The following is a 13,749-nucleotide window of genomic DNA, read 5'->3' on the forward strand; positions in this document are numbered from 1 at the left end:
TGGATTTCATTCATATGTTTTTACGTCAGTCATGCTTGCACCCTCGTGCGCATGCGTGAGTTTTTCCACGCCTGTCGGTGACGTCATTCGCCTGTGAGCACTCCTTGTGGGAGGAGTCGTCCAGCCCCTCGTCGGAATTCCTTTGTCTGAGAAGTTGCTGAGAGACTGGCGCTTTGTTTGATCAAAATTTTTTCTAAACCTGTGAGACACATCGAAGTGGACATGGTTCGAAAAATTAAGCTGGTTTTCAGTGAAAATTTTAACAGCTGATGAGGGATTTTGAGGTGATTCTGTCGCTTTAAGGACTTTTCACGGTGTGAGACGTCGTGCAGCGCTCTCAGGCAGCGTCATCAGCCTGTTTCAAGCTTAAAACCTCCACATTTCAGGCTCTATTGATCCAGGACGTCGTGAGAGAACAGAGACGTTTCAGAAGAAGTCAGTTTCAGCATTTTATCCGGATATTCCATTGTTAAAGGAGATTTTTTTAATGAAAGATGTGCGGACGGGTCCGCGCGTCGGGACGCAGCCGACGCGGCGCGGCGGCACAGGAAAAACACCTCCGTGTTTATAACCATTTGTAAAATCCAGTTGGCTTTTGATGGCTTTCAGTGGAGTGAGTATATGAGAAATTGTTTATCAGCTGGAGATGTTCCAACGTGTCCTCAAGGCTTCCAACAGAGGTGTTTTTCCTGTGGTGGAGCGTCGCGGCGGCTGCGAGCCGACGCTGCAATCCGCCCGCACGTCTTTCATTAAAAAAATCTCCTTTAACAGTGGAATATTCCGGATAAAATGCTGAAACTGACTTCTTCTGAAACTTCTCTGTTCTCTCACGACGTCCTGGATCAATAGAGCCTGAAATGTGGAGGTTTTAAGCTTGAAACAGGCTGATGACGCTGCCTGAGAGCGCTGCACGTCGTCTCGCACCGTGAAAAGTCCTTAAAGCGACAGTATCACCTCAAAATCTCTCATCAGCTGTTAAAATTTTCACTGAAGACCAGCTTAATTTTCGAACCATGTCCATTTCGATGTGTCTCACAGGTTTAGAAAACATTTTGATCAAACAAAGCGCCAGTCTCTCAGCAACTTCTCAGACAAAGGAATTCCGACGAGGGGCTGGACGACTCCTCCCACAAGGAGTGCTCACAGGCGAATGATGTCACCGACAGGCGTGGAAAAACTCACGCATGCGCACGAGGGTTCAAGCATGTCTGACGTAAAAACATATGAATGAAATCCATATAGTTTTTGAAAAAAATAAAAAGGACCTATACTTTACGGACAGACCTCGTATGTTACTATCTATAACATTTTGGAGTCACTTTTCAGGTGTTTATGAAGTTCATTTTTAGGAAATGAATTAACAGGGATGTGATGGTCTAGTAGTTAAGCGTTGGACTTGAGACCAGAGGATCCTTGGTTCAAACCCCAGACTGATCGTAAAATCACTAAGGGCCCTTGGGAAAGATCCTTAATCCCAAAGTTGCCCCCGGTGTGTAGTGAGTGTATTGTGTGGCAGCACCCTGACATCGGTGTGTGAGAGTGTTTGTGTGAACAGGTGAATGTGAGGCATCATTGTAAAGCGCTTTGAGCATCTGATGCAGATGGAAAAGCGCTATATAAATGCAGTCCATTTACCGTTTCATTTAAAATCTGACATTTTACCAATATACTCACAAAGCAGTCTGAGAAAAGCTGATATCAATGAAACTGCATCAACTTGTCAACAAAATATCGAGTGAAAAATACATTTGAACGTGAAAGAATGCAGCAGTCTTTTGTCCCATTACTTATGGTCCCTTAACAGTGGGGGTTTGGTTTGGTGGTGGGGGGGGGGGGGGGGGGGGGTTTGACCTTCCATCTTTTGTTTGTTTTCAAATGGCAAAATGATAAAAACTTCATTACCATCCTGACACGTATTGGCCTGAATGCGCGTACAAAGAAGCCTGCATTAAATCATTACGTCTTCCTGTTGTGACTTTTGGGACAAATCAGCGTGTTGCTGCAGACAGCTTCCTCATTGTCCACAGTCAGATGAGTTTGTTCTGTCTGTCAGGAAGCTGAATCACTGTCATCACGCCCGCAGCTGCATCTGCGTTTCTGTCGTTTGCAGAATCCTGTCAGTACTTGTACTTAAATTAACTTCTGCAGGCATCTGCACAGGACGTGAGTGTTTGTGCCTTATAACATACGTATGCATGCTGTCTGTATATGTGTGTGTGTGTGTTTACACCCACATTGCCACAACACCAACCACAGGAAGAGTGGGAGAAAGAGGAGAGGTGGACTATGGTGCGGTTTACCTCACGACATGACAGGGCCCGAGCTGATTGGCTGCTGTCGAAGGATGGAGGGTTTATAAATGGACCCGGAGCCTCAGTTTGGGCAGCAGCATCACTGAGCAGCGACCAGAACCACCCGAGGATAAAGTGCTGAAAAGTGATTTGTTCTGAAGTTGCGACTGCACCTGCTGAAGGTGGGAAGAAACTTGAAGGTGAGAAGAAAACTGTTTTATGATTAAAAAAAACACTTGATTACATCCATATCATGCTGTCTGATAGTGTTTAAAATGTATTTTAATTTTAATTTTAATAGATCTATTCCTCCCATTTTCTTTCTTCATTTCAAACTGAAACACTTTTTGTCTTTGCTTTTAAATGTTCTTGTTGAATTCGGTGTCGCTTTACTTTTCAGTGTTGTATTTTAATACTGTATTTTTAAGGATTGTCATGAATTTTACTGCAAAACTATATGAATCAAATCCTTTTCATACATTATTAATGTGTTAATACATGTAAAATGCCATATTTTGCTTAAAACTGGCAATATAGTTGTATGCAAATACAAATATATTAATATATTTGTATAATATATTTGTAATATATTAATATATATTTGTATGCAAAGACAGTTATTAACTTTAAGACAAATAAAGTATTATTCCTGGTAAAAACTTGCAACAGGTTGTGAGAAAATTGATTAAAATTAATTGAAAGTGGACTTTTACAGTTGTTCTTGATTCTACTTTTAACACTGATATTTCTGGAAAATTAATCAAATGAAGGCTTGATTTGTGCTGCACATTCAAATCCTCATGCAACATTATTTTTTAATGAATATTTTTACCTTTTTTTTTGCAGCGTGCATTGAGTAACAGATCATTTGTATGTATGTTTTACACCCACACATGCAGAGCTGAATGGGCGTCTGTCATGTTCCTGCTTCACTGCGGTTTCTCTGCCTTCCAGTTTTAACGTGCTGAATTACACGGTACTATTCAAAGTCCATCATTAGTGACAGAAAATCAGTGTGCTGCCTCCATGTACCAAAGCTGGCAGCATCTGCAAAAGTGCAGCGTAGAACAGTAAGCAAGGGGGGAAAAAAATGGCCCACAGCCACTCTGACAAACAAATAAAAATGTTTTTGCAGGTTCGAGCAGCAATAGTTAAGAAAAAAGTGAGCTCAAACCTTAAATCTGCTTTTCCTGCTTCCAGTATGAATGAAAATATCTTAATTTTCTGCAGTTGTATTTGTGTTTATTCAGCACCATTCAAGATGCTTTATTTCAGTCATTTACAAAATGTGAAGTGTATTCTGTCTATTTTTTATTTATAATGCAAGCTGGGTTGTATTTAAATTATATTTTAAATCATCTTTCTTACCAGAAAAACAACAACAACAACAAAAAAACTTATTAAAGATGTCATGTTTTGCTCTGTTTCAGCAAGTAAATATTGTTCAGCAGATGTCTCTGAAAAACATTCTATCACCCGTGAAAAAAACGATTTTTCAGTCATTTTTTTGTGCCTGTTCCTTTAAATTGAAAGGAGCTGCTAGTTGCCACGCCCCCTCTCTGAAGGAAGGCGTGTAGCGGATCAGAACAGTTAGTCTGTCGCTGTGTCTCAGTTCAGGAGCTTCAAAGGCTGCATTTATCAGTCGCATACACAGTGGTGCGACTCGGCTCTTGACTCTCGCGGAAATGAAGGATACAACAGTGTGTCAGTCACGGCGGATTTTTTTTTTTTTTTTTTGCAAGACAAAACAATTGGTTAAAAAATAAATAAATAAATAAATAAAAAATTTCAGGCTCCGTAAGTGCAGTTGTAACATTTACAACTAAACTAGAAATAACTTAAATAAGTAAAAATTACTTCTAAACTACGACTTAGATCCACTAAGCTAGCATGTCATGTGCAGCTGTCAAGGTTGCTAGGCAACTGGGTGGGAAACGGTTATGACGCAATAGCTTCGTGGGCTAGACTGTCTCATTTCATAACAGTTGATTTGTCCTCCATGACCTTGGAAGGCCAGATCTTCACAGGATGCAGCCTTATAAGGATGTGGCCCCTAAACTGGGACACAACCTAATTCACTCAGACTGTGTGGGCGTGTCTGACAGATTTAACATGCCAGATCACTGGGCGCGTCTCACAGAGCAAGCAGGATTTCAGACAGCAACATCTGTGACATATGTCACTGAAGTCTGAAGTGAGCTTTTTCATTCCTACATTTTCTTTGTATGAATGTCAGTTCTAGTTGAAGAAATGCAAAATTGTGGAACTTTGAGGATGTTAAACACAAAACATTAACTATATTTAACCCTAAATGATAAATTAAAAAAACTCTTTTGGGCTGTGTAACCCCTTTAAGTTACATCACAGCGGGCTGACAGTATTCTGGAAATACAGAATGAATTTATAATCTCACTTTAACATCAAAGGAAACCAAACTTTTCATGAGTTCTTTCACATTGTGATAAATACGGACTGTTTTTAAATCACCGCTGTTATTTTCTCACATGGTTTGGACCAGAAACCTTCTTGCCTTAAAGTTTAACAAAACAAAGTGATTTTCTTAGTCTGACAGACGGAACGTAGCTGCTCAGTTCGGTCTGTAATTAAAGAAGTCTCTATTCTAAAGGCCGAAGAAGTTCTCGTTTAACACCAGGGCCTCTGGAAGGGTCCCGCCTCTTTATGAGTCACGTGATCTTTGAGTCATTTATAGGAATGATGTTATTTTTAGTTTCAGTTGAACATTTGATTGTGTTTCCCGCACGGCGACAGACGGATGATGTCATATTCACTCTGTAGTTTCTCTCATTTGTTTTCTCATTCAGACTCCAAACTGTGACAGGATGAAGGTGGTTGTTGTTTTGGTTCTCTTCTTCGCCGCAGTTCTCTGCCGGCCCGTAAGTACTTATTTGTTTCTCTCTCTGTCCAAATAAAACTTTATGACTAAAAACTTTATGAGTATATGTCCACATCTGTTCAAGCAGCCGCACACGCCGTTTCCTTAAATATTAAAGTTGCATTTTTTTTTTTGATTTAAGGTTTTGTCTTTGTTATTATTTAAATAAGAGAAATATATTATTTAAAACTTGGGGGAACTATTTCAGTTTGTGTATCAGTGCTTTTTGAACAATAACACTGATAACCGTGATAATAAATAATGTAAAATTTTAACACGATTACTATACCGAAGGTAAATATTAGCTTTAGCTAGCTTAAAAATATCTAGTTAAACTTTAATGTAAGTCAAAGTTTAACATTAGCATTCTTCTGCAGACGACAGAATCTATTTCAGAACCTCCGAAAATAAGAAATTACAGTGTATTAAACTAAATAGCGACTTACATTAACCAACATTTAGTATGAGCCATGTGCTGGAATTAAATAAGCCATTCCAACGATAATGTTCAAATAAAATGGCACTGTCCAGTTTTTAGGGGTGTTTTGAAATCATTTTACAAGATACTTCTAGGTAAGAATGTGAGAAATACATTGTTATATTTACAATTACAAGTAATAAGGTTAGGTACATCATGATTTGAAGCCCCTAAATGGTTGTTTTTACCTGCTTGTCTTACAACCAGGTTGTCCTATGAACTAAGAAAAGTATGGTTGTTTTCAGTTCCATCACAAATCATGACATTTGTGTATTTTGAACCCCAAATCGATTTTTACACACTTGTATTAGTAGTTGCAGTACATTTTATAATTATTGCTAGCTGTACAATTGCACAATACAGTCGATAGATAAGAAGATGGATGACCATTATATAGACCTGAGTTTGATTCCTGGTCACACAACTGTTTTCACCCTTGGACAAGACACTTCATTTGCATTGTCTTAGTCCATCCAGTAACCTGGCATCCTTTTTACGGGAAGACATAGGCTACATCCAAATATGCATGTTAGCATATTATATAGTGAGTAGTATGTTTATATACTCAATGGGCTTTTAGCAGTCAGCGGCTTACGAGCTCCATAGAGTACAAAAGGATAACATTATGCTATCCCATGATGCAGCTGGAGTCTGGTATCCAGGAGTACCATCAGTCTGCCATTGCAAAGCTGAAATTTTTGTGGTGTGTGTGTGTGTGGGGGTCTGTGTGTGCACTCTAAAAAAATGAACTGCTGTCTCAACAAGAAAAATTAATGTAACAATTTGCGTAGATTTTTAAAAAATTATTTCAACATCGTTATTTCAACTTCCAACTGAGTTAATGCCACAAAACGTCTCTAGTTACATTGAAATAACTTTAGTTAAGTTGAAATAACTTTTAAGAATGTATGTAAATTGTTACATCACCTTTGCTCATTCAGACAGCGGTTCATTTTTTAGAGTATGTGTGCATATGTGACATCTGTAAACATCTGGGTCAAAGCTCAAGTAAAATGGGTTCACAGGGCAGTACATCCAACTTATGTCCCCACTATTCACTCTCTTACTTCTAGTACATACTGCAGTCACAGCTGGGTCGTATGTACTGTATGACATTAAGTACATACTAAAGTATGCAGGGGTAGACTTGAGGAATATGCACCTCTAAACCTCTATAGGACTTATTTCTAGGAGTTAAATAAAAGCCAGTGCAAAAATACGACAATGATGATACACAAATAAATAAAGATCTGAATTTAGAGTATTTCATTGTGGTAGTTTTGTGTGTTTTAACACGTGTCTGTTTATCTTGCAGGCAAGGAGAGTGGCTGTCAGCAGCTCGGAGAGCTCTGAGAGCTCTGAAGAAGTGGTGAGTGAGTGAGTGAGTGAGTGAGTGAGTGAGTGAGTGAGTGAGTGAGTGAGTGAGTGAGTGAGTGAGTGAGTGAGTGAGTGAGTGAGTGAGTGAGTGAGTGAGTGAGTGAGTGAGAAAAAGAGAGAAACAGACTTATTGCCAGTGACTGACTCGTTTTTTTGTTTTTTTTTTCCAGGTGAGACGACCTTCACGTCTGCAGTTCAGAAAACAGGATCCAGTTTTTGTTCCACCTGTTCAGGTACATCGCTTTTTTATTCACCACATAATCAGGTTTATTTGTTCTTCCTTCACTTAATTTTCATTTATTCCATTTTTTTTTTCAGTATTTTCTTGTCTGTTTGTTTGGATGTAAAATATCTCCAAAACTAATGGATTTGTTTTCCCCAAAATGTTGTGGAAAGATAATCTTTGGCTCAAGAAAAAGTTGAAATCAGCCACTATGGGGTAGTAGATAAAAGTTGGCTTCAAATAATATGCAATTAGCAGACGAATTGTGAACAAAACTACAAACATGACATGTTACATTATGGATAAAAACATAGAATTCCAGGACTTTGTGTCTTTGGTCCGTTCTTGTTGTTTCCTTGATTCTTCTTATCATTTCTCATGATTACACGTGTCCTTCAGCTTTCTTTTGTTGTGCATGAAGACACAATAAAAAAATACATCAAGATTAAACCATGAGGCATCATTTTAACTTTGTTCCTGGTTTGTTGCAGAAAAACGCAGCTGCCAGCAGCTCAGATGAAAGTACCGTGAGTTCAGAAGAGGATCAGGTGAGGCGTAAATGAGTCTGACCTCGTCAGGACAAATCCAGTTCATCAAGCTGGAACATCTGCTCTGTATTACCGCACATCTGATGAACTTTGTGTGTCTTTGTTGGATTCCTGCAGCAGGTGGCAGCAGAGGCTCCTGTGAAAGTCAAGTCTCAGCGTGTGGATGACGCTTCAGCCACAGATGCCACACCTGTTAGCAGTGAGGAGGATGATGATGATGCCGACGATGATACAACGGAGGAGAATGTGAGTATTTGCTCCAAAGTTCAGCAGTGCAAACTGATGACAATCTGCTGGTGGTTTTACTGAGTTAAGTTCTGATCAGTGTTATGTAATGCCAGCATGCTTCACCATCTGATGTTGTTGTCTGTTGGGATGGTAACTTATTAACTTTCACAGTTTGTGACAGATGACCACGTTGTACACTCAAAACAATCCAACATGGGTGTTGTTGGTTTTTAGGTTACCTGAACCTAAGTCTAACATGTATCTTCTACAATATAAAATGTAGTTGGCCTGAACCAAATTCATCATGTTGGCCCAACAAAATTACATTTAGATCTACATTTACTTTTACAAATCTAGTGAGTCTGAATCATGGTAATTAGGTAACAGTAATGCAAATTCATCATGTTGCCCCAACAAATTTACATATAGGTCTACATTTACCTTTACAAATCTAGTGGGCCTGAACCATGGTAATTAGGTAACCGTAATGCAAATTCATCATGATGGCCCAATAAATTTACATTTAGGTCTACATTTACCTTTACAAATCTAGTGGGTCTGAATCATGGTAATTAGGTAACAGTAATGCAAATTCATCATGTTGCCCCAACAAATTTACATTTAGGTCTACATTTACCTTTACAAATCTAGTGGGCCTGAACCATGGTAATTAGGTAACAGTAATGCAAATTCATTATATTGACCAAACAAATTTACATTTAGGTCGATATTTACCTGTACAAATCTAGTGGGCCTGAACCATGGTAATTAGGTAACTAACACAAATTCATTATGTTGACACAACGAATTTATATTTACTTCTACATTTACTTTTACAAATCTAGTGGGCCTGAATCATGGTAATTAGGTAACAGTAATGCAAATTCATTATGTTGCCCCAACAAATTTACATTTAGGTTTACATTTACCTTTACAAATCTAGTGGGCCTGAACCATGGTAATATAGGTAACCGTAATGCAAATTCATCATGATGGCCCAACAAAATTACATTTAGGTCTACATTTACTTTTACAAATCTAGTGGGTCTGAATCATGGTAATTAGGTAACAGTAATGCAGATTCATTATATTGACCAAACAAATTTACATTTAGGTCGATATTTATCTGTACAAATCTAGTGGGCCTGAACCATGGTAATTAGGTAGCTAACACAAATTCATTATGTTGACCCAACAAATTTATATTTACTTCTACATTTACTTTTACAAATCTAGTGGGCCTGAATCATGGTAATTAGGTAACAGTAATGCAAATTCATCATGTTGACCCAACAAAATTACATTTAGGTCTACATTTACCTTTACAAATCTAGTGGGCCTGAATCATGCTAATTAGGTAACAGTAATGCAAATTCATCTTGTTGGCCCAACAAATTTACATTTAGGTCTACATTTACCTTTACAAATCTAGTGGGCCTGAACCATGGTAATTAGGTACCAGTAATGTAAATTCATCATGTTGGCCCAACAAAATTACATTTAGGTGTACATTTACCTTAGAAATCTAGTGGGCCTGAACCATGGTAATTAGGTAACAGTAATGCAAATTCATCATGTTGACCTACAAAATTACATTTAGGTCTACATTTACCTTTACAAATCTAGTGGGCCTGAACCATGGTAATTAGGTAACAGTAATGCAAATTCATCATGTTGACCTACAAAATTACATTTAGGTCTACATTTACCTTTACAAATCTAGTGGGCCTGAACCATGGTAATTAGGTAACAGTAATGCAAATTCATCATGTTGGCCCAACAAAATTACATTTAGGTCTACATTTACCTTTACAAATCTAGTGGGCCTGAACCATGATAATTATGTAACAGTAATGCAAATTCATCATCTTGAGTTAATGCATTTTACTTGGGTGGAAATATGAAGATGTTGTTATTAAGTAGTTAAATGGATCCTTCAGCACTAACTTTGGGTACTTTGAGAGCACAACAAAGCCACACCCACATTTCAAAGTACCAGACACATATAGTAACATTAAATTATAATGTTCAGCAACAAGAAATATCAAAACTTATTTCCATAATATGATCCACTTTTCTGTACTTTAGCATAGAGCCATAAGTTTGACCTTGACCTCTGACTTTGATCACTGACCATCATATTAAACATCAAATTGCTTATTCCTGTCCACAGGTCCAACATACCTTCCAAATTTGATCAAAATAGGATTAAGCATGCAAACATACATGGAAACATAGTTACATGTGGAGACCAAGAGGGTACAGCTCTGATGGCATCTAAAAATGTCTGACTTAAAGGAAGGCATTCTGGTTCCCAGCCTACAATGATCCTAAATTGGCTTTTCACGATGACGTTATTAGCAGGTTACAGTTTTTATGAAATTTAGAATGTGGACAAATTACTGCACCCTAATATGTAAAATCTAAATATACTAAATCTAACTTTGTGTATAAATAAGATAACCTGAACCTCTGTTCTTGACTTTCAGAATCAGCAATTGTGACCCAGACTAACAACACGTTTGTTGATTGGTGTGCGTTTTTGCAAATCAAAGTCTGACATAATCAAAGTCCAAATCTAAGACAGTCGACCGAGGGTTTAAACCTACCCCTCGTACCACCTGTAGACCAGGTTGCATATCTGAATCTTCCGTCAATAGATGTGCTGGAAAACATCAATGCATCATGCATTATGATAAAAAATATTTCCTCATAAATTTTGAAATTTTCAAATTGAAAGTTAGTGGTGTTTTGGAATCTTTTCCCATTTCTAGTTCACAGGTTTTCTAACAACAACAACAACAAAAATAGACTGTAAGTACAGCAGTGTTGGTCATAAAATACCCAACAAATAATATCAAATCATCAGCATATTATGTGATTTTGATGATTCGTGAACTCACTGTTAACAGAATGAACGATGAACCAAATCACTGCAGAATTGTTAAACACCCACAGCTCACATTGATACTCACCAAATGTCCCGCTCTGTGTCTCCAGGGAACTGAAGAAGAGGACGATGATGAATCCAGCAATAGCTCAGAGTCAGATGAATCTTCCACCTCATCCCCTCCCCCAGTGGTCATAACCGAGGATCCCGAGGCTTACACCACCATTGCGCCCATTGTACCCACCATCATCACTGACACCGACACATCTCGAGGTGACAACATAGGAAGTTACCCCAGTGAATACAAGTCTATCTATGTAGAGGACAAATCCTACCACAAGATGCCCTCACCATACAAATCCTATGGGTTTGCTGAGGAAGGAAAGAAGACCAGGTACGACATGACCGAAGACAATGAGGTAGAGAAGACAATGAAGGTGTACAAGGTAAAGGTTAGTTCTCATTTCTTCACAACCAGACATTGACGTGGTATTTTATTTATTGTGGAGTTACACATTCCTGTTACCATCCTTCCAGGCTCTTCAGGTCCACTCTGACCTCCTGGAGGAGGACACCAGCACCCCAGAGGTGGAGAGCCAGGGCCTTGACACCTCCTCCAGCAATTCCCGGCAGGCCTCGCTGCCAGAGGAGGGCAACACTGATGGCACCGCCCCCAGCAACACTTCCAGCGCCAGCCAGGAGTCAGCAGATCAGGACAGCCAAAGCAGAGAGGAGGCCACAGCCACACCCGGGGCCGCAGACAGCGCGTCAGATGAGTCCGACAGCATAGAGAGTGACTCCGAGGAGGCAGGGGCGGGACCTAACACTGCCACTGACATGCCAGCAGTCATCACTGCCAAATAAGCCCCGCCTACCCATCATATGTGGTGGATTATGGGGATTGGAGATAGATTGGCCTAAAAAGCGTGCATTGCATTCAAGTGCAGAGACATCAAAACCACTTTTCCACTGCAGGGACGGCTAATGCGTATTTACGTCACATTTACTGACTTTACATTGGTTGCCCGACATGTTTGTGATTATCTGGGCATTTTGTGAGATGCAACACATTTTTTTTCTGATGTTATATTTATATAAACCAGATTTACATCCTACAAGAGAGTAGTCCGGCTAATCTGGGAGGGGGATAAATATGAAAAAAAAAAATCTGTAATTTTGAGAAAACAGTCAATATTTTAAATAAAAAGATGCAAAATAATCATAATAATTTTAAAACTCTGTTACAAAATCAATTTAATAATTCACGTGAGGTAGGAAGTCCCAGTATTAGGAGAAGAGAAATGCTATTATTCAAAATAAATAAAAAGATGAGATTTTATTTGATATAATCAGTAAATTATATTTTGTCTCTCAGCACCAAGTGAGTTTTATGTCATTTTATTAATAATAGTGGGGGTTTCTCTTTAAAACATTACATTTTCTTAAATATTTTCTTAAAATATGTTCTTTTTCTCCCAAATTATGATTTTACTCATAATATGATGCCTTTGGTTTCAAAATATGACCTTTTTTCTTCAAAGTCTTGACTATAATCTATTATGTCAGTCAAGATGCAGGAGGAACAACAGGCTGTGCTGAAAGAACGACTGCAGGATGACTGACTTTCTGACTTTTTCTTCTTATATTTTAAGGATTGACGCGAAATTTGGAAATGAAAAAGTCAACAAAATCATGTGCATGCAACATCTGACCCTAACATTAAGCCATACCTAACTTTCTGTGTGGATTCATGTTCATGCTTCATGTCAAATGTTAGTGGAGATTAAAGGAAGTAGGACACATGCTAGTGTGGATAAAAGGATGTAGGATACATACGGTACATTTGCACAGTTTTTACATTCATTATATATTATTTGTCTATTTTTTTTTCCCTTGCTGTAATATATATCACATTGTACAATTTCTAAAATATTAATAAAGACATTTTAAAAAATGGCATTTGTTTGTATTTGATTTCATTGTAAATTCAGGCAGAAAAAAAAATACATTTAGAGAAACTACCTAAAAAGCAGTGATACAGTTTGCTAAATGCAAGATAATGCATTTAAGAAAGAATATAATGATCTGACTGCCATGATGAAATAAAGCATGAGGTCCACAACCTAGCCTGTAGTAAATGGGTCTTGCCTATAGATGGCGATATTGTTGACATAATTCTTCTAATGAAACTTAAAGCAGTGGCTGTTTTTTTATTTTTAAAAAGTTAAAATGGTGATACAAGTGTTTGATTTTTGATCTAGCAGTTTGACAGAAATAAACTGAGACTAGAGAGAGAATCCACTTATGGTAACTTTGAAGGAGTTACAAACTAAAGTGGTTGTGATTGGAGAGATTGTACATGTAAGCAAGTTTTAACTTCATGGTAGAGTTCTCAGATACTTAAAAAAAAATGAAATTTTGTAGAGATTTAATTTACTTAAAAAGTTTGTGGGGAATTAAATGAACATTTTTCCAAGATGGTACAAAATTTGACAAACTTTGAACAACCTCTAATAAGTTACCTGGTTGTCTTAGTTGTACCTGTATTATCAGCATGTTAGATTTGAAAGAAATGAAGCTTTCTGTTGTCGTAACTCAGATACTTTATTAGAAAAAAGCAGCACTGTTTCACATATGCAACATGCAATGTTCTGGTGTTGCAGACCAAATGGTCCCCCTAAAAATCTGTCTCCCCTGATGACGCGGTTCACGGATTAACACCGCTTTTCTGCTTCAACTGCACTCCAGTCATCATCTATCTCAGCAACACATATCTGACGCTTTAGTACAACAATCATTTCCATATAAATTCAGCTTTATT

General features: G+C 38.0%; 1 protein-coding gene across 4 annotated transcripts; it reads left to right on the forward strand.

The window, feature by feature from the left end:
* Positions 1 to 2,207: 2,207 nt before the first annotated feature.
* On the forward strand, positions 2,208 to 12,884 carry spp1 (secreted phosphoprotein 1). 4 transcript variants are annotated; one of them, XM_034192898.1, is made up of 8 exons: positions 2,208 to 2,491; positions 5,114 to 5,185; positions 6,978 to 7,031; positions 7,210 to 7,272; positions 7,754 to 7,810; positions 7,928 to 8,056; positions 11,039 to 11,380; positions 11,466 to 12,884. In XM_034192898.1, the coding sequence occupies exons 2-8, from the start codon at positions 5,132 to 5,134 to the stop codon at positions 11,790 to 11,792; spliced, it is 1,026 nt and encodes a 341-aa protein (XP_034048789.1). In that variant the 5' UTR covers positions 2,208 to 2,491; positions 5,114 to 5,131; the 3' UTR covers positions 11,793 to 12,884. The 4 variants fall into 4 exon arrangements, with proteins under 4 accessions (XP_034048789.1, XP_034048792.1, XP_034048791.1 ...); XM_034192901.1 differs by having other exon boundaries at positions 11,039 to 11,374; XM_034192900.1 differs by having other exon boundaries at positions 7,931 to 8,056.
* Positions 12,885 to 13,749: the final 865 nt, after the last annotated feature.

The sequence above is a fragment of the Thalassophryne amazonica genome, chromosome 17 (genome assembly GCF_902500255.1).
Source record: "Thalassophryne amazonica chromosome 17, fThaAma1.1, whole genome shotgun sequence".
Classification (NCBI taxonomy): domain Eukaryota; kingdom Metazoa; phylum Chordata; class Actinopteri; order Batrachoidiformes; family Batrachoididae; genus Thalassophryne; species Thalassophryne amazonica.